The sequence below is a fragment of the Rousettus aegyptiacus genome, unplaced genomic scaffold, assembly GCF_014176215.1.
Source record: "Rousettus aegyptiacus isolate mRouAeg1 unplaced genomic scaffold, mRouAeg1.p scaffold_m13_p_8, whole genome shotgun sequence".
In the NCBI taxonomy this organism is placed as follows: Eukaryota; Metazoa; Chordata; class Mammalia; order Chiroptera; family Pteropodidae; genus Rousettus; species Rousettus aegyptiacus.
In genome coordinates, this window is record NW_023416311.1 from 36,218,645 (window position 1) to 36,242,988 (window position 24,344).

Here is a 24,344-nt window from a genome sequence, read left to right on the forward strand (position 1 = left end):
TCATTCAAGATTACTGTGATTTGGGAATCAAGTGTCTCACTGTTATAAATGAACTAGCAGCATTATTTGACAGATAAATTTGAGGCTCTGTTTTGTAATGTCACACTCCAGTAAGATAAGTGAAAATGTAGGCCTGGTTTCTTGCCAGAAGTTATCTTGTAAACTGCCAACACTTTTGATGGGTGCAACTTGTATGGAGCTTGTTAGAGATACAGGAAGAATCCCCTAAGAAACAGGAATAGAAGACTTTAACCTTCTGAAAGTTTATAAGCTCATTGAAAACAATTGTTTGGACATGTTCATAATTATCTTTGTAAAAGCAAACAAGGTCTGATTTCTTCCAAAAGATGCACTCTTCCAGGAGATGCACAAATGTGTTTTACAAATGACATATTTTTTAAAACTTTAAATTATTAAAACCAAGCTTATCTGAAATTTTATGAAACAAATTCTCTCTTGACTATTTTATTTGTTTTCTCTTGAACTTGTATATATGATATAAGGGAATAGACTGTCATGGTTATTTTAAAATTGCATTTTTAAATTAACTTGCATTATGGGTAAATCTAGTTTTATATGGACAAGAGATAAAAAAGTTAAATGATGTAGAAATCACTCCTTTTAAAGGTATTTTTAATTTTGTATTTCAAATAGAAGTTATTCTAGATGGAATACTTTTGGGTACATACATTACAAGCTATCTATTATTCTTTATTGTTGTGAGAAAGAATTTTTCCTAAGAAGATAATGCTGATGACTGTGGCCATTGAAACCTGGAATTTCAGGTATCAGAAGAGAAAAATACTTTTCAAGTCTTTGGCCTGGACTAAAGGGCCATCCAAATGAAAGAAAGAATGATACTTCATCAACCACATAGAATCTAGATTTCTCTCTCTCTCTCAGTGGGTTTTGGAGTGCTTAAGCACATTTTCTTTTTCATTGCAACTGATGTTCTTGTTATTCATTCATATTTCCCAAATACAAGCTAAAAAAGCCATGTTTTATATTCCATTTATACACCATATAAGGATACCTAAAAAATATTGGAATATGTTTCCATAGTTGAGTTTTGAGACATATACTTTTTTTCTCTTCAACTTCTCTGCATTTTCTTTCCTTTTTCTTTTTATTTGGTGGGGGGTGGGGGGTGGGGAGATTTCATGTCCGTCAATAGTAAAATTAATTTTGTATGTATAAGAGAGCACATAGTGTCTCAGATACTAATGAAGTTTGATTTCCAGCTGAAGCATTTTTCATGAGTACTTAAAACATTAAAGATATCAAAGAGTTTCAGCCTGAGAAGGAGCTACACTTTTCATGAACTTGGCATTCAACAATTATTTCCTGTATGTCTTCAATATGCAGGACAGAGCATTCATTAGAAATTGTTCAAGCCTTCCTTTAGGAGGAATAAATACCTAATTCAAATTAGAATTATGTAAAAATATCATAAACCCATTTGTAGAGGCAAGAATTCTCCCTAGAAGATAGATAACGTTTGAGCTAGATCTCAGAGGTAAAAACAATTTACCAAGGAAAAATAAAGGAAAGGTCAACCCAAGGACAAAGAAGAGTGTGTTCAAAGCAGAGACATAGTTTCTCCGGAAATATCTTGATAGATTATATATTTATACATTATTTTAGTTCAAGACACATGTTATCACTGACTTTCTCTGCTCAAAGAACCATCTTTATCCTGATACGGCCTGCTTCTCCCAGCCTCACCTGGTCACCCCAGCTGGAAGACTTGCACCCCAACTGCAGCTTTGCCCAACCCTGGGACTATTGCTGGGGCCATATCTGACTATTAACTACTTTGGTCTCAGCAGAACCTAGAACCAATACTGTTAACCTGCGTGCAGGGCCAGCAGTACCAGGGTGAGCCCTGACAATCAGCCAGCCCCTAAGCTACAGACGGCCTCTACCTCCTTCTCTGGTCCTTTGTGATGAACTTTACTTATATCTTGCCAATCTCTTCCTCTGGCTAGGAGATCTGCTCCCAGTATCTTTGTTCCTTGCTGGCTTATTTTGAAGGGATTGATTGTACACAATGACAACACAATTACTCATATAAAGGTATAGGTCCTGCTATTTGTTCTCCATCCAATGTGAATTTTTTTTCCCAGAGTGAACTTTTTTTGATGTCAAACCTTGGCAGAACCAGGATTGACATGGCCTCATCATGTTGATACTGCTCTTGGAACTCTGACTTTGGCTATTGGCATCCCCTTTTTCTACTTTGAGGTCAGTGCTGTACTCAGGCTAGTTTTTAATGAAACACAAATGATGTTTGGGTAAAAGTAATAGCAACATATTTTAGCTATGTAAGAGTGAGACAAAGATATATTTATTAGAAGACTACGGAAATATTTCACACATAGACCAAAAAAAAAAAAAAAAAAAGCCAAAGGATCAGGTCTTAGAAAAGGCAGTTCTGAGGCTGGAGGCAGCAGGAGCCGATGGGCTGTTTGGGTTATCACCACCACTGGAATGAGACAGCTCTATCGCTTTTCTTCTTTTGCAACCCTGAGCTCAATTCCTGAGATTTGTAATTGTGTGAGTTTGATTGGTCTAGTTTGGTCTATGTTTTTCCCTTCCCTTTAAGCAGGTCAAAGCAGGGCTTCTTAATTGGCATCCTGCCAAGACTACAGTCAATAGGAACAGAATAATCCTCCAAACAAAATGGTAGTGCTGCGTAAAAAAGAAGTTGGAGTTGATATTGGGCAAGTAAAACCAATACTGTCAACTATATTTAGACTATGGTCTAAGTTATCATTTTCTCCTCACTGGCCAATGCTATTTGGGTCCAGTATACATTGAAATAAACCCCTCCTAATTTATGATAATATTGGAATCTCTAACATTATTATTTTGTTTATGAGGTCTCTTTTTGGAGGAGTCTCAAATAAAGTTTGGTCAGACTTACCTTGCTTGCCTAACATAATCCAAAATCTTCTAGCCAAGGGACAACATTTGCTTTATTTCTGTTAGACTTGAGAAGAATAACAAGATGTAATATACGTGTCTATAGTTACAAAACTGCAGTCAGTTTTTAATATCTCGAACATAGTATCAAGATTTCCTAAGCCTCAAAATTGAGATTGGATTAAAATTAATTATAACTAATTCTAGTAGTATTTACTGAAGCCTGAAAAGAAATTTAAATATTTTCTGTAACTATGAATTCTTTAATTAATGAAATTTGACATTTCTCATTGTTGACTATAAAATTCAGCACATATTTTCAAAAATTCTTTCTTAATAACTTTGTAAAATTTTAAATGTATGCAATCTTTGTAAAAAAAGATTTCTAATACCTATCCTAATCCAGTTCCCACTCTTCTCAAACCGATCAGCCATATATTTATTTATTCTTTGATTTTACTTGAATAAAAGATACAAGTGGTTAACACATTAGTACAAAATGATATTTAAAGACATCTTCAGTTAAAATAGTCAGTGAGTCTGGGACTCTTTGGTATATTGTTTGACTATATTTTTTCTTGTTTTTGTTGAGCATCTTGCTACACATATGAATGTGCTTAATTCAATAAATTATAATCAGTTCTATCTCTTCATTTAGTTAAAATGTGATGCTAATTAAGTCAAAATAATTGACTTTAACATTGTATGAACCAGGCTTTTTTTTTTTTTTTTTTTTTTTTTTGCAAAGACCTCCTTTGATCATTCTCCAATTACAAACTGCCTCTCAACCACTTTCTAATGTGTGTTTCCTGTTACAATGGAGAATGAGTATCAGATGGGTGAATAACTCAGCATAACCTATAACCAGGACTGGAGAAAAAGCTACTTAGAGTTGCTTTTTTTCTCTAATGATAGTTCTGCAGCATTATGTCAGCTGTTAGACTGTGGTACACAAGTGAAATAATAAAATTCTCAAGTTATAAGAACCTCTACAAAAAAGTAAACCACAATAAGACATTTTTGATTTTATTATTTTTAACTAATGTTTATATCAATAATCATCTGGTACTCTTGACCAGACTTCAGCGTCCTGTGCAATATGTTTTAGAAATATTGCAGGAGAACAAGAAAAGATGTTGAATTGTCTTGGGTTAAAGGACAGTGCATATATTGGTATAGGGAGGTGGGAGGTGAACGAGGCCCCTGATGTTAAATATAATATGTTTTATGATTGAACTTCTTAGAAACCAATGGAGCATTCTTAATCCAGGCTCAGCTCCATTGCTTTCAATGAAGAATTATTAATATAAATACACTGGATCAATCTGGATTCAATTGAAAGTAATAACGTAATGCACAGAATATTTCTTTCAAATCTTTGCTGCCAATGAATCAGTTTATGATACAATGCACTATTGATTTCAATAAAAAAGTTATTAAGTGCATAGTGAGTATAAAAATATTAATGTAACCAAGCAGCAAAGCAATGCTAACATTTGAAATTATTGAAGATATATGTTAGGAATTAGCTCAAAATATGTTTTACTGAAGCATATGACTCTTTTGCCAAAAGGCATAGTACGAAGCTGTTTTATCGCAAGAAGAAAGAAATCTAAGATTGGCATGAAAACAACAGATTCATGACAAATCTATTTAAAATTCACAAATCCCTATTGATACCTATCATAGCCCCACATTGTGCTAACACACTAGGAAGATGATTTTAAAAGGCAGTGATGGGATGTAACAGAATATATTATGAATTTTTCAAATAACTGCTCCTAGAGGATTTTATCAATACCAGAAAGGAAGTGCCAGACAGGTATGGTATGATCTTGAAACTGTGACTATTTTACTCCACCCGTTTGTTATCTTGAGATTTCAAAATTTCCTAACCTGAATCAGTTTACAAGATATAACAGAAGGCAACATTTAAAAAAAATAATAAATTAAATTAAGAGACTACCCAATCAGTCAATCTAAAAGTGACCTTGGAGTTCCACATGTGACTCCTAACACAACCCTTTCTAATGACATAATAATCAATCTTTACAACTAAAGTTTCAAAATAAAAACTACTTTTAAACATTATTCTCCTAAACAGGTAATATGCAAGGCGCAGAGGGGTAACTACCCTATGCTACCAACCCTGAGACAATCAGCTGGCAATTACCTAAAATCAGCTGTCGTGGAATCTGAGATTCTGAAAATGAGTGATAAATGAAAGAATGCAGTCTATTAGAAAAGAGTATTTCATCTAAAGTCTAAGCCCTTTAATATGCCTCCCAAGAGATTGCTTATTAAGGATATTGCATAAGAAAACCCTAGTAAGGATAAAAACTGTAGACAGTCTGGAAATATTTTGCTGATATGAAAGCCAGAAAAAAAATTACACAAATTTTTTGGGAAAAAATTGGACTATCTGTTTGTTACCTTTGAGTTTTTTAGGGTGTGAGTAATGTGATTCAGTTCTGATTAATGAGAAAAACGTGAAATGAAAGGCAATCCAAATCAGTTCAAATATGAAGCACGCAATGAATCCTCCAATTTGAATATAAAAAAAGAGGTTCGTATTGTTATGAACATAAAAAAACCTCAGGTTTCCTCCCTCTGAGATAAATACTAAGTGCATAATTAAAGGCTTTAAATATGATGGGATCTAAGTTTTTAGTCTGCTTGGCATATCTTGATTTTGCCATGACTTACAGACATGGTATAAAATTATACCTAGGATGGCCTAGTACAGTCATAAGTAATTGTGATGGATAAGGAAGAATTCAGAGAAATGTTAGGAACTGAGCCGGCCCTTAAAGAGAGTTTAGGATTTGAATTAGAAAAGTAAAAAAGTGTAATGAGGGGAGGGACATGTTGACTTATTTTCTGAGACTTATTTTTTTATTAAGTTTATTGAGGTAACATTGGTTAATTACAATTATATAATTTTCAGATGTACATTATAATTTAATGTCTATTTATTCTGATATGTGTTTACCACTCAAAATCCAGTTTCCTTCAGCTACCATATATTTGATCCTTTTTACCCACTTCGTCTTTCCCCTACACCCCTAAATTTGACCCCCTTTAACCATCTGCCTACCCCCCCCCCCCATCCCCTACCCTCTGGGAACCACTAGTCTATAGTCCATGTCCATGAGTCTCTGTTTGTTTGTCCTGTTCATTTGTTGCTTTTAGGTTTATATCCCACATATCTGTGATATCATTTGATTTTCAACTTTTTCTGAGACTTTTTTGGCCCCTTGCAAAATGCTTCTGTTTTAGTTAACTAAATTTTGAGTTCAATAAATGTATAGTCATCTGTGTGGCTGAAAACAGTGCACTATCACATTTCCAAAACAGTCAATTGGCATTTTTACTTTTTAAATGATTATATTGTATGAAGAAAAAGACTAAAAGCTTCTTTTATATTTCTCTAGGTCCTTTAGTGACTAAGCTATTTGAATAGTCTGCTCGACCTAAACTTACCACATTAACTGTACCACCCTCAAATCCATTACATTTAAGGTAAGTTGCTTTTGTAAGTCAGACTCTCATAAATTATTTCCATTATAAACTAATGGTCTGTGATGATTCAAATTTTTCGAAGACTTGAATGTTTTCTGTGTACTATAGTGCAGTTAGAAAATTACAAAGTTGTTTTAAAGCTTCAGTCAGTTAGAGGACATCAATTCAGATTCTATCAAAGTAACCGTTTAAGTCTTCTGCTGGCAGGTCATACTGCGGGCATCAATGCAGAAAAACATTATTTCTTTTACAAATGTTATGAATGGTGAGTATTTCACACTCTGGTCTATTTTTGAATTTGGAAGGAGGTCAAATTAAATCATATTCATTTGTAATAATTATGACAAACTACCACTTTTTGCTATACTTCATTTGATATAGCCCAGTCACTGTGATAAATGCTTCACACATGTTAATTTAGCGCTCTTCAGAATGCAGTGACGAAAATGAGAAAAATCAAGGTAGAGAAAGTTCAATATCTGACCCAGAGTAACACAATTGGTTAAGAGAAGATGTTAGAATTAAAAACTAGATGAGTTTGATGAAAACCTGCATTTTTAATCTCTCCTCCATTAAGTGGATGTAATAAATTCCCCAAAGTCACATAACTGGTGTGTTAGCCATAATGGTTTATTGCAAGTGACAGAATTCAGCTTAAAATAGCTTACTAAGAAAAATGTATTGGAAGGATATAAGAATGATCCATGGAACTTTAAGAAGTGCTAAAAGAAATGATAGTTGTTTCAGAGGTCAGGGATCAGAACCAGGATCTGTAATAAAATCAGATCCACTTCTCTTGTCATTTCCCATATTATGGTAGGAGCAGAAATTTTACCCATACTACTTTATATCTTTGCAAAAATTCTCTGGATAAGTTGCCATTATTTCTTTTGACAGCCGTGATAACTAAGATATAGAAAGTGAATTGATTTGTTCAAGATTGGTGGCTGATTGGTCCCAGAGGCAGGGGAATGCTCTGCTCTGATAACCTACTTGTGTTTAATAAAGCCCAATTGTATAATATTTTTACATGTGTTAAAGCCTTTTTTATTTTAGATATATAAGACAGGCTAATAGAGATATTAATACTTTTTAAAGTGAAACCCCATATGACATTTAAGATTCTCATATGCTTCAGATATTTTTATAAATATTGATCATGTGAAAAAAAAAAAAAAAAAAACAACCCAGGAACAACACATGGGCAATGAACCTATGTCTTAAAGTATTCAGCACTATAGTAGTAAATGACAGGTTACCTTTACTAATATGAATTTCATTAATTTTTTGTTAAAGACATTTATTAAAGGGCTTTGTCTAACATAATATTTTAGAATATAACATTTAGTTTGCAGCTGATACACAATGGGAAAAAGTCTCTTGATAAAAATTATTCAGTATTCTTTCCTTAACCTTACCCTTAAGTAGACATGCTAATAAAATAAAGGTGAAGATAATTAATATCTGTGATACTTAGAATATTTTTTACCTTTTGCTATGTGATTCCTGATAGCTTTCTAAATTAGATGTCTTATCCACAAGATGGTGTCCTAACACTAGCAACCAATAGGTTGAACTTAACGAAAAAAAAATTTGACTTCACAGAAATGTTTTCAGGTTGAAAATGCCAAGTGCCCATGCATAAAAATAATTACTCCTCGGCCTGTGGTTTTGTGCAAAATGTACTTGGGAAAATGTATTGTTCAACTCAATTTGATTAACTCTCTTTGTCATAGATTTGTATTTTTTATGTTAATGCTACACTGGAATGTTCAGTTCATTAACTTCTAATTTAGCTAAAACAGAGGAAAACTGTTTTCCTTGCAAATCACAACAAAACTTCAAATGACATAATAGCTGAATTGTGTGTGATATACATTTTGTTTTATGTCATCAGAGATACACTTAAGAACTTAAGATTTATCATGTTTTTTAAATTACCATGATGGTTTTCTTTTGAAATCAGGGATTGTAACATCTAGTTAATCTTGCACATGACTGCATTTAAAACTTGAATATGGTAGGTTATTTGTTGTTTTCTGACTTGAACACCATGTTTTCTGCTTTCAAAAATGAACACTTATTCCTGGCCTCCTGAGAAATCTCTGGCTTTCTTTTCCTATCAATTTCTGACTTTTGAACACACGTTGAGACTTTCTTATACCAAATTCTGGAGGAAAAGAGGTTGGATGCACTCTATTGCTTTTAAGAACATCTGAATTAAAAAAAAATGTTAATGCTTTTAAATTAACTAGATTAATAACTTCTATGTCCATTTTAACAAATGAAAGCTAAACTTGCTCTACGACTGAAAGTAGTACTTTTGCTTTTTTAAAAAGATATTTCCATTTTTATGTTATCTTTACTGTTACCAAGTTATGAGTGTTTTTGAGACTTTTTTTATATTTTCATTCTGAAAAAGAAAGTTTATAAAAAATGTCAGAAGACAAGAAAGAAATATATCAAAGTGAGATATATAGAATCATTTCATAAGTTATTCTTTGCATTAATGGTACAAATGTGAATTTTATAGAATTTTAGAAATAAATATGGTAATATATACTTTGAACCTAGTCCCACTTTGGAAACCTATTACACAGAAATGTAAGTACCAGGCCTTAGGCCATACATACAATAATATTTACTCCAGTGTTGTTCATGGAAGCCAAAATAAAAACAAAACAACACTGTAAATAAATGAATACTCTTTAAAAGATGAAATATTAAGTATATCTTGATGTATCTACATTATAGAATATTATTCAACTGCTAAAAGAATGAACTAAAGCTATGGAGCTATACAAATCACATAGAGGAATGTATACTACGTATTATAGAATGAGAAAATTAAGGAATTAATTTAATTAACTTGATAAGAACCCATTAAAAAACAACAAAAAATAGTATATATTTACAATACATATGCACTTGTATATGCCTGTGTATGTTTGCATATGATTAAATAGTCATGGAATAATTAATATTGGTTTATGAACATGGTTTCCTTCTTGAGAGCTCTCAAGTCAGGTTTCCTGGAAAGCAGACCATAAGATAGAGATCGGCATGCAGAAAGTTTATGGAGGAGTGCACCCAAGGTTAACCTTTAAAGGGAAATGAAGGATAGATTACGCTGAGGGAGGTTGCTGGACTATGATGCAGTCACAATGGTGGCTCACCTGATGCCTTGGAAACTCCTAGAGCTGGGATGTTCCTGTAAAGTCATTCCGAACTGGAGCAGAGGTGCCTTTTTGCCCTCCCCTCGCTATGTCTCCCCTCTCCCCTGCCCCCGCCCCTGCCCCAAACCCCCTCTACATTGACTAGTCATTATTGGATGTGGACCGCTCCCAGGAAGGAGGCGTGATGTTGCAGCTGCAGTTCTCTTCAGCTGAGGGTAATCCTTACTGGGGAAGATTCAGCTGTGAGCCATCAACTGTCAGCATTCCTAGCAGCTGACGAATAAGCACCTAAATCCCGAAAGGGGTTAAGGAAATCTAGTTGGCACACCATAACATCCTTTTAAAAACTGGATGAAGAATAGTGTGGTTGAAATGGGGGAGGAGAGAGAAAGAGGCAGCCATACAAAAAGGAGAGAAATAACTTTTCTAAAAGCATTTAAACAAGTGGTTAATGTGCATCAATACTTCAAGTGCTATGGGAGTAGCAATACTATGAAACATTCATGTTTCACCTGGAAAAAAACCTTCTAAAACCTTTTCGAACCAATTTTCTAGGTCATCCTTACTTTTCAAGTTACTGGATTTTCTTTGCCAACACTGAAGAGATAAAATTCTCAGTATAGGAGGATTGAGAAGTAAGCTTAAAGGTTTTACTTTTAGAAAGTAAAAGTGGCTGATGTAGGAGGTTACAACATTCTGTATACTTATTGCAGTATTTTGGCTATGATAACTGTATTCTCACTAAGACACTGTATTTGGAGGAAATTGTTTTGGGTAAATAGATAAGCATGTTGATAACATATTGTGGCTTAGCGTATTACAGTAAGACACTGAACTACTTTAATTAAACTATACATACATACAGCTTTGTAGTTTGATTCATTTATTGAATAGCTATCATATACCAGGAAGTTTATTAGGCCCTGGGAACTAGAAAATATAGACTTAGTGCTTCAGAACCTTGTAGAGCCTTGAAGGACAAATAAAGAGGCAACCACAAAGTGATAAAGACTATGATATAGACAGATAGAGTGCTATGGGAACTCAAATGACTACCCAAACACAAACCAGAAGGTTTTAGGTTGAGGATGTCAAAACTTCCAGGAAGAAAAAACTTCTGATATTGGGCGCAGGTGAATAATAAGGAAGATCTGAGCATAATAAAGGCAAACTCAGGGAGATGTGATTAATTTAATGTGTTGTAGTTGAGATCGTAAGCTGTATGGATTGGGATAAAGGCGTGAGTATCAGGAGATCATGGTGAATCAGGGACAAAATCATAGGGTTCTGAAAGGAAGCACGAGGCTCAGTCAAATAGAATAATTTGAAAAAATTATAATAAAGCAGCTCTTTACAAAAATGTTGTAGAGGAGTAGGGCAAGGGTTGTACATTTCCACCCCAGGCCTAAGGGCAGCAAAAGTTAGAGGGGTTATTAGAACCTGGAGGAAGAAGGGCATCGCTTTCCGTGGAAGGATGCTGCTAACTTGCAGTGATATTGAAAGGCGAGAGCTGGGAGAATAAATACCTTGATGGAACCACAGGTAGATGAGCCCATTAGTATGTCCTTTCAGGTTAACATTTTGAAGAATGGAGAAAGGTAGAGAGGAGTAGAGGGTGGTTTTAGAGGGACAAATGAAAGATTTCTTCCTGCTGTAAGTAGCAGTTGCAGAACTGAAGATTAAGTAGGAGGAAAGGAAGAAAGTGCTTTCTAGGCAAATGGAGCAAAGCAGCAGGAGGGGTGCATGGCGAATCTAAGCAGCTAAGGTGTAGAGAAGAAAGTGGTGAGGTGTTACGTTATAGCGGTAGCATGAAGCAGACCATACAGAATCTCTTATGCCAAATTAAATAATTTTGTCTTTACGCTGATAGCAATGAAACAACATATGAGTCTGATCCATAGGTAGCATGATTTTATATATATTATTTTATTTTATTTTATTTTATTTTATTTTATTTTATTTTATTTTGTGAAAATCATTCTATTTGAAAGCAGACTGAGGTACAGTAGGTGTGAAAAGACAGCTTAGAAGACAATGACAGTAGTTGAGGAGAGAGATCGTAGTTGCTTATGCTAGGGTAGAGATGTAGAAAGTGGACACAATCAAGAAATATTTAGGAAGTAAAAATCAACAGCACTTGGTGACATTTTGGACATGGAAGTCGAGGGAAAGAGAATCGTTAAGCATGATTATTAGTTTTCTGACTACATCAGAAGTACATTGGGAAAAGATTTCCTTTTTCTTTCCTAAGAATCATAATTCTTTGTATTCCTACTAACTTTTCTCTCAAATCCTCATTTACTGTAATCATCATTTCTTATCTATGTTTGTCCAGTTCCCTGTGTCACATAATGAACTCATCTCCTTTTCGTCTTTACTAAATCATTATGTTTCACGGATTTCCACCCAGGAGTTTCCTCCTCTAGGTTTGTTCACACAGCACCTACTTCTCCTTAACTGCCCTCTCCTTTGGCTGTAGTCCGTTTGAGATTAGTCAGGAATGGAAGTAGCATGCTATCAACTAGAAGTTTGGTGTCATTAAAATTCCTTCAGGTTTGTGACACTGAATTTACCCGCTGTAGTTTCCATTTATTTCTGTTTTGCTCGTTACCTTCTTCATAAACACCCCTCTGGTTGTCAAAGAAATTTGTATCATTTGTCCTTTCAAGGTTACTGATATGCAGTGTGTAGGTATTTCAAAATGCAGAGTAGCCAGAAAACAGTCTATCGTAAAGCTATTAAGTTTTCCTCATATTTTATATATATCTGTAAAGAAAATGTTTGAAACAAACATTTTTTTTGTTGTTTCATTAATGGGTAGGCTCTCCTGAATTCATGTCAATAAAGAAGAAAATAAAAGAGCTTCGATTATTTTTGTGTGAATTCTTCTCAATTAGAGGTAAATTATTTTTTAAATGACTATATGAATCCAGTATCATGTGTGTGTGTGTGTGTGTGTGTGTGTGTGTGTGTGTGTATCACAAACGACAGTGGAATATTAACAACCAAGAAATTGAACTCAGGTATGACTGACATTTGTGACATTTTAATGTGACCGATAATGCATCTAATAATTAAGAGTATGACATCATTATATTTCATTAATGACTATAATTGGATTAATAAATAATTTATTCTTTTAAATTAAGCATGAAGTATACATTCACTAGTGGAAAACAAGTATATTGTATTTAATTCCTTAGATGAGGAACTCTGGATGAAATTAGCCTTGAATCCTTTCCTAGGAGGTAAAATGATATAGTGAAAACCCCCCAAACCTGAAATTGAAAACTCAGAGTAAGAGTTTGGCTTAACTACTGCCTACTAGTCACTGATGAATCTGTTTCCTCATCAGTGAGATGAAAATCACACCTAAATTATAGAATTATTGTGAGAAATAAGTTAATGTATGAAAAGGAACTTTATAAATTGTACAGTATGCTACTAATATTACTTATTATTGTTATGAAACTTTAAACTGAAGCACTGTTCCTAATTCTAATTTTCTTGCATTTACAACAAATTGGTTGCTACCTATAATAATTCAAAGATGTTTATTTAAATGGAGGAAATGAAAAAGATCAGAAAAAAAATCTTTGGAATGATATCCTCAACAGAGAAATCAGTTTTCTACTTCAGTGAGTATACGTGTACTTCTTATTTTGCATGGTAGTGCAGGGACATACATAAAAATAACTGCACGCTGAAACGATGGGGAGCCTCCAGGATAGCCTATTCTTTTCATCATAAGTACTCATTTAGGTCAATAAATTCTAATAATATCCAATTATTGCTTTTCACTTCTTTGTTACACTTTCATCGTTTAATCAATTCTCTCTTTGGGCTATTCAATATCATAAAATGGGTTTATCACTGAGAAACAAGGAGGCAACACTGAGGGTAAACTGAGTAACAGAGGCACGGTGACCAATCACTAACAGACTTTGAAAGAACTGGCATGATTGGTAACTGATCATGATATGCATCTGCTATTTATACAGAGATTTGTGGATCAAAGAGCTAGCGGCAAAATTTGTCCTTTATGTAATTTACTCACAATAATTATATCATGGTAACTGAAACTTGGACCATGTTATTGAGGGACTATTGTTATTTAACTAAACTGTAGTAACTGAATTCATGCATATTAGAACAATGTGAAGTGAGGAGTACCTGTATATTATCTACTCAGGGCCTAAGGAGAGAGAAAAACAAACAACTATAGGAAATGCCTCAGGTTAGATCAAAAGAAGAGAAATATGAGTTCTCTCTCAACTTCATGTTTGGATTACTTAATTTAATGTGGAAACAATTTATAGAAAAATGCAGCATGTATGCACCAAGTAATATTTATACCCACTCCTATTTATTTGCTATATTTAAATTTTATGATTTTAAACAAGGTAATGATTTCAAGTGGTTAACATTTCATAAGATAGGAAAGGCTATAAATGAAAATGTCTTACTAGTGCCCTTTTCTCAAGTACCAGGGTTTTTTTTTTTTTTTTTTTCCCTGTGAGGTCAACTGACATTATCCTTCCAGAGATATTCTTTGCATATACAAGAACATTAAAAAACGTACATAATTTTTTCCCCTTTTAAAACGCAAGTTCTAAGCAGCTAATATTTATTGGGCATTTGCTATGTACTAGACAATGTGCTAAACTTTGTGTGCTTTATATCATTTAATCCCCCAATAAAATTTGAGATAGGCTATTTTCACAGGAGAGGAAAATCAGTCTCTGAGAGTTTAACTCTTCCCCAAGTCAGGCAGTTGGTGTGTGGTGGAATAACTATTCTCACCTAGGTAGTCTGAATTCCCAAGTGCAGACTCTTAATGGCCTGACTACACTGTCTATGATCAGTGTGTAGGTCATACAATAACATTTTATTAGTCTAACAGCCTTTTATATTACTGGAAATTCTTTTTGATAATTTAGCCTATGAAAATATGGTGCTCAGGGGGGCTGAGAGAGACTAAGGTATGTCCAAAAGCATTAGCTATCTCTCTCAGGAGATTGTTCGGCCACCATCTGCACTGGGATACTGTCCAGATTGCTTGGAAGGAGCCCAGCTCCAAGTGCACGTCTCTGGTCTGTTCTCCGGGACTGTCTGGCAGTCTATCTTCTTGACAAGCATTAGAATTCCATCTGAGGCTTGGAGCATGCGCACGCACGCACACACACACACACACACACACACACACACACTTGTTCATTTATTCATTCATAACAAACATACCTATTAATTATCTTACTCTTTCACAATAGAAACGTGAAACTTAGAAAAGGTAATAATGTAAGCCAAAGGCCGCGTACCTTTCTGATTTCATAAACTGAGTGCTGCTTGATGGTTTACGTTTAACAGGCTGTTGTAAGCAGAGATGCTACCCTTGTCAGTCCTGGTTAGCAATTGTGCATGTTTTCCAGTTGTCTGCTTCCTGAATGCATCTCTTGGTGCAGTCTTAGAGAGAGCAGACTGTCTCCTGAACAAGCATGTGTTGCCTCCTTTTCTCCACTACACATACCTCTCACCTTTGTTACGGCTGAGGTGCTGAATGTTTTCTCTGCTGCTTTTATCTGAGACTGGAAAGTTTGAAAGTGAATTTCAGTCAAGTGATCTCTCTCTTTCTCTCTCACCTTCTCTCCCTCTCCCTTCTCCTTCCACCCTCTCTCCCGTCCTGGGATATCTTGGCAGCAGATTAAGTGCTTCTCTGAGGAAGCTTTAGCCTTTTAAATGAACTGCTCAAAACCTGATTAACAATTGAATGTGAAAGATAATGATTTCCAAGAGCTGCTAGTGAGACAAGAAATATGCTATATTTTCTTGCAAGCTCGAAGGTCTTGGAGCTTGCCATCACTAGGTGTTTGTGTTAAAGAATAATACAATCTATCATAATAATCAGGATTTGGATTTGTTTCTTTTATATACTAGGTTTTTGTTTAGAAATCTAGTTTCCAACTTGGCTCAATTTCAAGTTCATGCTTTTTAATTTGTGAAAGCTCCAGTCTTTGTTTTAAATATTAGACAAGGAGTAAAGATTATATTCCATCTGTAAAATAACATATTTATTATTTCTGTAATATCTAATAAATGAAATTGAAATATTTCTACACAGAGATAGCCATATCTCAGTAGATGATCTCATGTTACTTTATTCAGAAGTGAGAGCACCCAATGTAAGCACCCCAATTTGCCCTTTTCTCATTTTAAAGTCCATGTCACTTTTTTCCTCTTTTGTTCATGCTGATTCGGAGGACCGATCCTTCCAAGTCATACCTACACTCTTTACCTCATTCTCTGTTCTCTCCTGGAATGTCTTTCTATCACTTATTTTAAGTTTTCCTTTTGTATAGCTTCTTTCTTCATCCCCAAAAATTCACAGCCATTCTCTACCCTCTTGCATCTTCAATTACTTAAAAAAGAAATATTTTTCAAAAGAGAATTTTATGTTTTCTACTTCACTTACATTAACACCAGGAATTTGGTCTTATATCTACACCTCTCCAAAAGCCGCTATTCTGAAATAACCAATGACTTCCTGATGCCAACTCAGATGGCCTTTCAGCCATAGCCTCATTAAAGTTCTATAGAATTTGATGAAAACTCTCCCCTTACGGTTTCCAAGACTAGTATTTTTTTCTTTTTTGGTCTTGCTATTTTTATATTCCTTTTTTTGTACTCTGTCAGGGGTTCTTTATCTAATCTCCCCTAAATATAGAGCTGCATCAATTTTCCAGGTTTCTATATTTGGACCCCTCTCTGTCCTCTCAGGTTTGTCAATTTAGCCTCTTCACAGTTTTACTTGCATTTCTGTGAATAACTTCCATATTCACTTGTCTGATACTAACTTTTTGAAAGAGGCAGATCAGCACTTTCAACTGGCGTCTGGATATCTCACTCACTTACTCACACTCATTGATGACCTGCTAAAGATAAGTACTGCTCTAGAGCTGTGGAAAGAGGAGTGAACAAAGAAAAGTCTCTGTCCCACAGAACTTGCATTCTATGGAGAAAAGGAAGTAAAAACAAATAAAAAGTGTATCAGCAGGTGGTAAGTGCTATGGAGAAAAACACATCAAGTAAGAGGATAGAGAAAGATGGGAAATGTGGTGATTAATTTAGATTGGATAATCAGTAAAGTCTCTCTGTAAAATGCTACTTGAGCAAGAAAAAAAAATCTGAAGGAAATGAGAGTACAAACCATGTTCACATCTGGAGGCAAAATGTTCTCAACAGAGGGAATAGGTCCTAAGGTATAGGAGGCAAATGAGGCAAATGTGATGAGTAGAGTGAGTAAAAAAAAATGTCCTCCCTCTCCTCTCCTTTCCCCTCCCCTCCCCTCCCCTTCTCTTCTCTCCTCTTCTCTTTCTCTCTCCCATATGGGGATAGAGATAGATGACATGGAGAGTGAAACAGAGAGAAAGAGATATCTTTTTCATTATATGTTTATATATAATGAAAGTATATATATAATCATATAATCTCATATAATCTTACCACTTATACTCTTTTACACACATACCCCCCACCCCCCCATTGTAACTATAAGATACAATAGTTAGAAATATAAGGAGCTCAAATCACATAGGGCCTTGTGGAGCATGGTAAGGACTTTGACTTTTACTCCAAAAGAGAGGAGAACTATTGAAGGGTTTTGAGCCAAGAAATAACAAGGTCTAATTTACACTTAAAAGGAAACGGTTTGGTTGCTTTGTGGAGAAATGATCGCATGCACTCAAGTGTGGAATCAGTCAGACCAGTCAAGAGTGTAATGTAAAATGCAATAATGCAAGAAAAGAAGATGGGAGCTTGTACCAAAATGTCAGTGATGAAGGTTGTTGGAAGCAGTAGGTTCAGGATCTATTTGAAGGAAGACCTGAAAGGATTTGCTGAAGGAATGTTGAAAAAGATATGAGAGAAAGAGAGTAGTGAAGGATGACTGAAACTTAGAAACTGGTAGAATAAAGTTTCTATTTAATATGAAGAAAGAGACTTTGGGCCAAACAGGTTGTGGAGGGTGGTGAAATCAAGAGTATGGTTTTGAATGTGTCATATTAAACATCTGAGGGGAAATATCAATTAAATATTTAGATATATAAATTGAGTTCAGAGTGAGGTCAAGCAAACTGTATAAGCATGTTATTTGTCAACAGATATATATTTAAATAAAAGTCAGAAGACTGGATGAGATCTTTAATGAACAAGTATAGATGAAGAAGAGGAGAGGTCCAGATGTGAGGACTGAGTTGTGAGACACTCTATTGTTTAAAGTTAAGGAAGATGGGGAATTAGAAAGGGAAACAAACATATAGAAGAGTAAGCATGTGTTTCAAGAGAGAAATAACAAGTCTTTCTAGTTGATTAAGAGGAAGGCTGAAAAATAACCATTGGATTTATCATCATGGAAAGTCACTGATGATCTTACCATAAAATAAAGAGGTGGGTGTGGTGGTAAACAGTGAACACAACCTTCCTTGGGGGCAGGGGTGAGACTAAGAGCAGAGTAATTGGAGACAAGAAGCAGAAATAACAAATATGCTTGTAATAAGTCAAGCATATTACAAGATAGGGTTATATTATGATTATAAATATATAATTGCAGGGAAAATTATATAACATATATTCATATAAAATGCATGTATTTGTACCAACATATAGAGCTAGACAATCTCAGCGAGATTGATATTTGTGTTTTTAGTTATATGTCATTTTAAAATAAACTTATCATGGACATCCATCATTATCATAATGAGAAAAGTAAAAATATAAGATAGAGAGCAATAAAGGCTTAACTGTGTTGAAACCAATGGAAATAGAAACAAAGACATGATGGTGAGAATTTAGAGGTAGAGTCTTTTTTAAATTTTGCAACCGACGAATGGAGTTACAGAAGTGATGTACAGAGAGAAAATCGATAGATCTCAAACCAGCGTTACAGGAGAATAGAGTTGAGAATAAATAGAGATCATATTAGTATGTCATGAAATTATTTAGTGAGTCACTATCCACCTTTTTGTTAATAAAATGGATTTGAATTGAAGTGAAAGTAAGTGAAGTAAGGGTATTGTCTCCTGAAATTTGTGGTGAGTGTATGTTCATGTATTTACATCCTGGATAGTGATATTTCTTATTCTATATTGACGCCAGAAACATTCAATAACCATTATGCTAGATAATTATTTTATACATTCTCATCTCAGATCTAATCTCCTCTTCTCTCTACTACTGTCTGTTGAAAATTCTCTTGTTTCACTGAAAATTTAGAAGTAATCACAGAAGAACTTCACATTTTCTCACTGAATTGTGAATTTCTGCCCATATCATTATGTGTTTGACAAAATCATACTTAATATGGTGTTTTGTGTATAGTATTTTAATCTAAACCATTTTGTTGAGTTGAAGCAGTCACATGAGAGTTTGCCTCTCAGATCTGGGACTGCAGGGAGCACAATTTGCCAAGGACCCTGGCCGCTGTGCTCTAAAATCAACTCGTCTCGTTGTCATAGGACTGCGCTTCCTATGAGTTGTTGCTCTTCAGTAACTGAGCACTGGAAATGTACTTAAGGAGGCCCATTTCTTGGAGACTTGAGATTCATCTGGTGAGCAACTTGACTGGAGGTGGCCCAGTCAGTCCTGTAGAACTCTCCTTAGATCTGTGCACAACTTTCCCTTTCTTTCTTCCCTTAGGATCAGACTTGCATGGAGTCCAAAGACTCTCTGCTTCTTCCATCTCCTTTCCCATTTTCTCACAAGGGCCCTTCTGTTTTCCCCGATAAATTTTTTAGAGGATCCAAACTGACACAGACATTTATTTAGGTTGTCCACAGATTTTTATTCTGTGCAACTAAACTTCTTATTGCTCAACTCTTAGCACAACATTCTGTTGAGAGTTCTTCCAATCATTGCCATTACTCACTAAATTAAGCCTAACCTCCTCTTCTCACAGCCACACTTTGGCTCTGACCCATCTTTCCCAACACCACACACTGCTCTTAGCCTCGTCCAAGGGCTGCTGAATAAATATTTCTCCCACTCATTTTATCATGCTGCCTCCCTCCCCCACACCCCACCCCAAGAAAACATCTGCCCAGCTGAAGCCTCTTTCGTCCTGGATCCCTTCTTGAATTTTTCATCCCATGATGTTGTTTTCCCTCTCCACTTTAAAGGCCATAGAAGGGTGTTTTCTGCAGTATATTCACTCTTTTGGGAATGTTAAAAGGGAGACTGTCTGGCCCAGTGGTGAAGTGCTTAGTATGTAATCAGATAGGCCTAGATAATTATATTACCATCAACAAAACCAAACCAAATCAAACAAAAAGCTGAGATTGGATATGTTTGAGAAACTGAGCTAAACAAATATGATCCAAGATTTTTTTGTTTGTTTTTAATTGCAAGACTTCCTAGAGCCCTTAAAATGCTAATATACACCGTGACTTTCCATGACTAGCACGGCTATACTTTATGTCGCTTGTCCTGAATTTATTTGATCACAATAGATCATTTCCAGACATTATTATTTCTTGGAACACACTTTGGGAAAGGGTACGAGTTGTCATAAAATTTTGAATGTATACTTTTTACAGTACTATATGTATTCTTCATCTTGTTATAGCCATTTGTATATATATCTTACACATTTTTCCACTTTAGCATAAGGTCGTGAAAATAACAGGCACTCGTTCAGGTGAAAAATTATGGACTTTTAGTGAAGGTTCATAGTCTGGAATAACATATTTGGTAACTAGAGAAAGTTTCCATCTATTTTCAGTAGCTCTTTCACACCATAGTATCCCCGGCTACCTTTCTGGCTGGGAAAATTAGCTTTATACTGGACAAAAAGTCCTTGATAACATGGGGCTAAATGCATTTTCTCTGCAAATCCTTTTATTGGAGGAAAATATAACAGAGGAACATTAAGGTGGAGGGGAATTATAAGGGCAAGAAAGCAGGAGACAGCTGACTCTGGGTTCTGGCACACCATGGGTGGTGGCGAAGGCAGCCTTTGGCTTAGTTCTGATTGTTTCCATTTCCAAGGGTATGTTTGTCAAAAAGGTACTCTGCCAGGCCACAGTCCGGGGCTCCCATCTTAATCAAGTTGTGCACGTGGTCACCTAGTTCTTTGATTGACTTCACCTGCTCATTTAGATAGTGGGTTTCCAGGAAGTCGCACAAATGGGGGTCGCCTTTGTCTGAGGCCAGAGTGTGCAATTCCAGTAACGACTGGTTCACATTCTTTTCCAAGAGCAGAGCACACTGCATGGCATTCAGTCCGCTTTCCCAGTTGTCCCGGTCAGGCTTCTTGACGTCCTGCAGGCAGATGCTGCCGCCCCGCTGGTTCTGCAGCCTCATTAGCTTCTCTGCGTGCTCCATCTCCTCCCGGGACTGGTGAAGGAAATACCTAGCGAAGTTGTTCAAGGCCACATCATCTCGGGAGAAGTAATAGGCCATGGACAAGTACACGTAGGACGCGTAGAGCTCGAGGTTGATCTGGCGGTTGATGGCTGCCTCGGAGTCAGGATGGAAGTTCTGGCGCACTCGGGAAGGGCCGCGGGCGGACCCGCCGGGGTCCCTGGAAGCAGTGGCTGAGGCCAGCGGGCGGCTGAGGGCGACGGGCCAGCGGCCCCAAGGGCGCCCAGGGGCCCAGCGCGGGGGCAGCGCAAAGCCATGGCGTGCACTGCGCAGGGCCACCAGCGAAATGCTGATATGCTTGGAGAGGAACAAGAAGCAGGACAGCATGGCTCCTCCTCTTCAGAAGTGGGGAAACTGAGGCCAGGTCTGTTCAGCGCGCGGTCTGCCCCTGGGGCGTTAGGTCTGAATGCGAACTAGGCCCTAGGCGACGGCGACTGCGTCACACGCCCCTTCCCTGCCAGACGTGCTGAATTCCTCGCGGATGGCGGCCAGGGAGGGGCGCGCGTCTGTCGCGGTTGGGCACAGACAGGTGACAGTTACACAATTCCATTTACCTTGCCCCCATCGTCGACGCAAGATTTCTGCCCTTGGGTGTTTGTAATTTTTTATTTCACCTAAGTTAAAAATGCTGTCAAAAAAGTAGACATGTGACTTGTAAAACAAAGGACTAACTAAGCCAAGCCACACTTGTCTTCCCTCTCCAACATTTTTCTGTCGGAGGAGTAAGGGATGGGAGAGGCAAAGCAGTGAAGTAGCATAAAACAGAAGTCACCACCAATTTATCTGAGAGAGTAAAGGTACACATCTAAAGTGGGTGTTTGCAAATTGACCATCTGATTATTTTAACAAATCTAAGTATGGAACTAATTGCCCAGGTTTTCAAATGTCTTGCAGTAAGACTGTTTTCTTTTTAAAAAGACATTTTATTTTTAAAAAAATATAAAAATATTTTATTTTAAAATTTATCTTCATTGTAAAGAAACCAGAAATTGTAGAAAATAGGGAAGAACATATCTAAACTAGCTCTAAACGACGTGACTTTCCTGTCTTTTGTTAATATAGATGCATATTTTTAAAAAGGACAAATTAAATTTAAAATAGCATTTGACTTTAAAAGAATATATATAATTATTTTAGTATGTCGAGAAAATGAGAACTCACAGAGGAAAATTCAAAACATTACAAAATCTTCCTCTACTCAGAAGTGTTGTTGAAAGGTTGATGGTAATTTTCACAGATTAAAAAAATGTAAAAAAATATATATCACAGATACAAAAAAGTAAACATACACATTTTATCAGTTTTATGGAAGTATAATTGACAAACTGCAGAGGTTTAAAGTATACAACTTGATAAGGTTTGACACAAGTATACATCTGTGAAACCATCACCAAAATCAGGATAATGGACATATTCACTACCTCCTAAAGTTTCCTCATTCCTCTCTGCTTCTCTCCTCCCCACCTCATCCCAGGCTTCCACTGATATCCTTTCCCTCACTAAATAGATTCGTCTGCATTTTCTAGACTTTTATATAAATGGAATCAGCATGTACTCCTTTTTGCCTGGTTTCTTTCAGTCAGCGTAATTATTTTGAGATCCATCCATGTTGTATCGTATTTATGGCTGAGAAATGTTCCATTGTGTGGATATACCAAATTCGTTTATCCTTTCACCTGCTGATGATTATTCTGGCTATTAAAATAAAGCTGTTATGAACATTTCTGTACAAATCTTTGTGTGATTATATGCACTCATTTATCTTGGATAATATTTTATATGGAATGGCTAGGTAATATAGTAAGCATATGTTTAACTTTTTAAGAAATTTCAAATTGTTTTCCAAAGTGATTGTACCATTTTACATTCCCATCAACAATACGTGAGAGTTCAAATTCCTTCACATAATTGGTATTGTCAGTTACTTGTTTTATTTAAAATTTAAACTTTAGGATTCCTGTAGGTGCATACTGGTATTTCATTAAACTTTTAATTTGCATTCCCAGAATAATTAATGACACTGAATATATTTTCATGTACTTCTTTGCCAACCATATATCTTTGGTGAAGTATATGTTCAAATCTTTTGCCCACTTATATGTTGGGCCATATCTTTACTTACGGTTGTTTGATTTTTTATGGTTAATATCTCGGTCTTTGCTATTAGTACTACTTCTTTTCAAGACTTCTTTATATTTAGTGTATATTACTTTCTTATATTTCCTTGGGCAAGTCAGATTACCTTTCTCAGCCATTTTCCTCAATTGTAAATTTAGGATCCTGCTTACCTCCAGTGTAAGAGAATATATGCAGAGTACTTATTACTGTGCTTGACAGAGAATAAACACTCGAAATAATCTATAATAGTTTTTATTGGAAAATTTCTATTTAATTATTCAATATCAATCATATTCAGTAAGCAATAATTGTTATATATGGAAAAACTTATATAGCTTAAAAGAATGCTTACATATATTGTTGCTATCATGTATGGGTAGTGAGGTAGAAATTCCTTTATTATACGGACATATCAAACTTGTAGTTTTATAGTAAGCTCTCTAGTCTCAAATGAGCTTCTTAAAGTATACCATAAATAAAGGTAGATGCCTAGGATCTAGTTGCCCTAAAATTCTGCTCATAGAATGTGATTGATATTCACAAAGCAATTTCTCACTGATTTTTGCTTCTGTATACCCATCTTTGCTTTTATTTTTCCCAACTTTTGCTGTTCCTAAAATGTAGTTCCCTAAAGAGAAGTTATGAAAATGATTCTTTAGAGTGGTATTAAATGCCAACTGCTGCTACTAGTGTTTTAGGAGAAATGATGCTCTTCATATAAATGCTTATCCCCAAGGTAGTAAAAAGCATAGACATAAAACAAATGCAATACATGAAATGTAATGCAAAACAATGCCATAAAACACAATGCACATTTAGAGATATCCCATGTTAATTTGTCAAAAATGTGTTTTCTTCCCATTACAAAGTTTATTATATATTTTGCTAGACTGAACATGCAAGGATCTGATAGATGTTATTTTTGCCTTATGGGCATTTTGATTTCTAGTATTCATGGTACAATTAATGTTGTTCTACCGAAAACACAAAGCTAGACTATCACCCACCGCTCTTCACAACTCATTTCTTCCTCAGTTTTAACGGCTCCCTCTCTTGCCTGAACACCTCCCTTAAACTTTTATGTTTCTCTGGGATTCCCTCTGCTTCCTCACTTTGCTTTCGTCCCTTCTTTCACTTCCTCATGGAATCTATCACATCTTTTAAAGTGAAATTAATGCTTATAATTTAAAT

At 35.6% G+C, this 24,344-nt stretch overlaps 1 protein-coding gene and 1 long non-coding RNA gene across 2 annotated transcripts in view; one reads left to right on the forward strand and one right to left on the reverse strand.

Annotated features, from left to right (window-relative positions):
• Positions 1-1,423: 1,423 nt before the first annotated feature.
• Positions 1,424-24,344, forward strand: part of LOC107511151 — a 36,217-nt gene continuing 13,296 nt past the window's right edge. Inside the window, exons 1-2 of the long non-coding RNA XR_001597010.2 lie at positions 1,424-2,244; positions 6,360-6,447. This is a non-coding gene — a long non-coding RNA (uncharacterized LOC107511151). The remainder of the gene's footprint in view (positions 2,245-6,359; positions 6,448-24,344) is intronic.
• On the reverse strand, positions 20,634-21,362 carry FTMT (ferritin mitochondrial). Its single transcript, XM_016145306.2, has one exon. The coding sequence runs from the start codon at positions 21,360-21,362 to the stop codon at positions 20,634-20,636; it is 729 nt and encodes a 242-aa protein (XP_016000792.1).

What these genes read in the sequence shown, in the direction of transcription:
- FTMT (XM_016145306.2), bottom strand. Translation starts at nt 21,362, where the DNA reads ATGCTGTCCTGCTTCTTGTTCCTCTCCAAGCATATCAGCATTTCGCTG.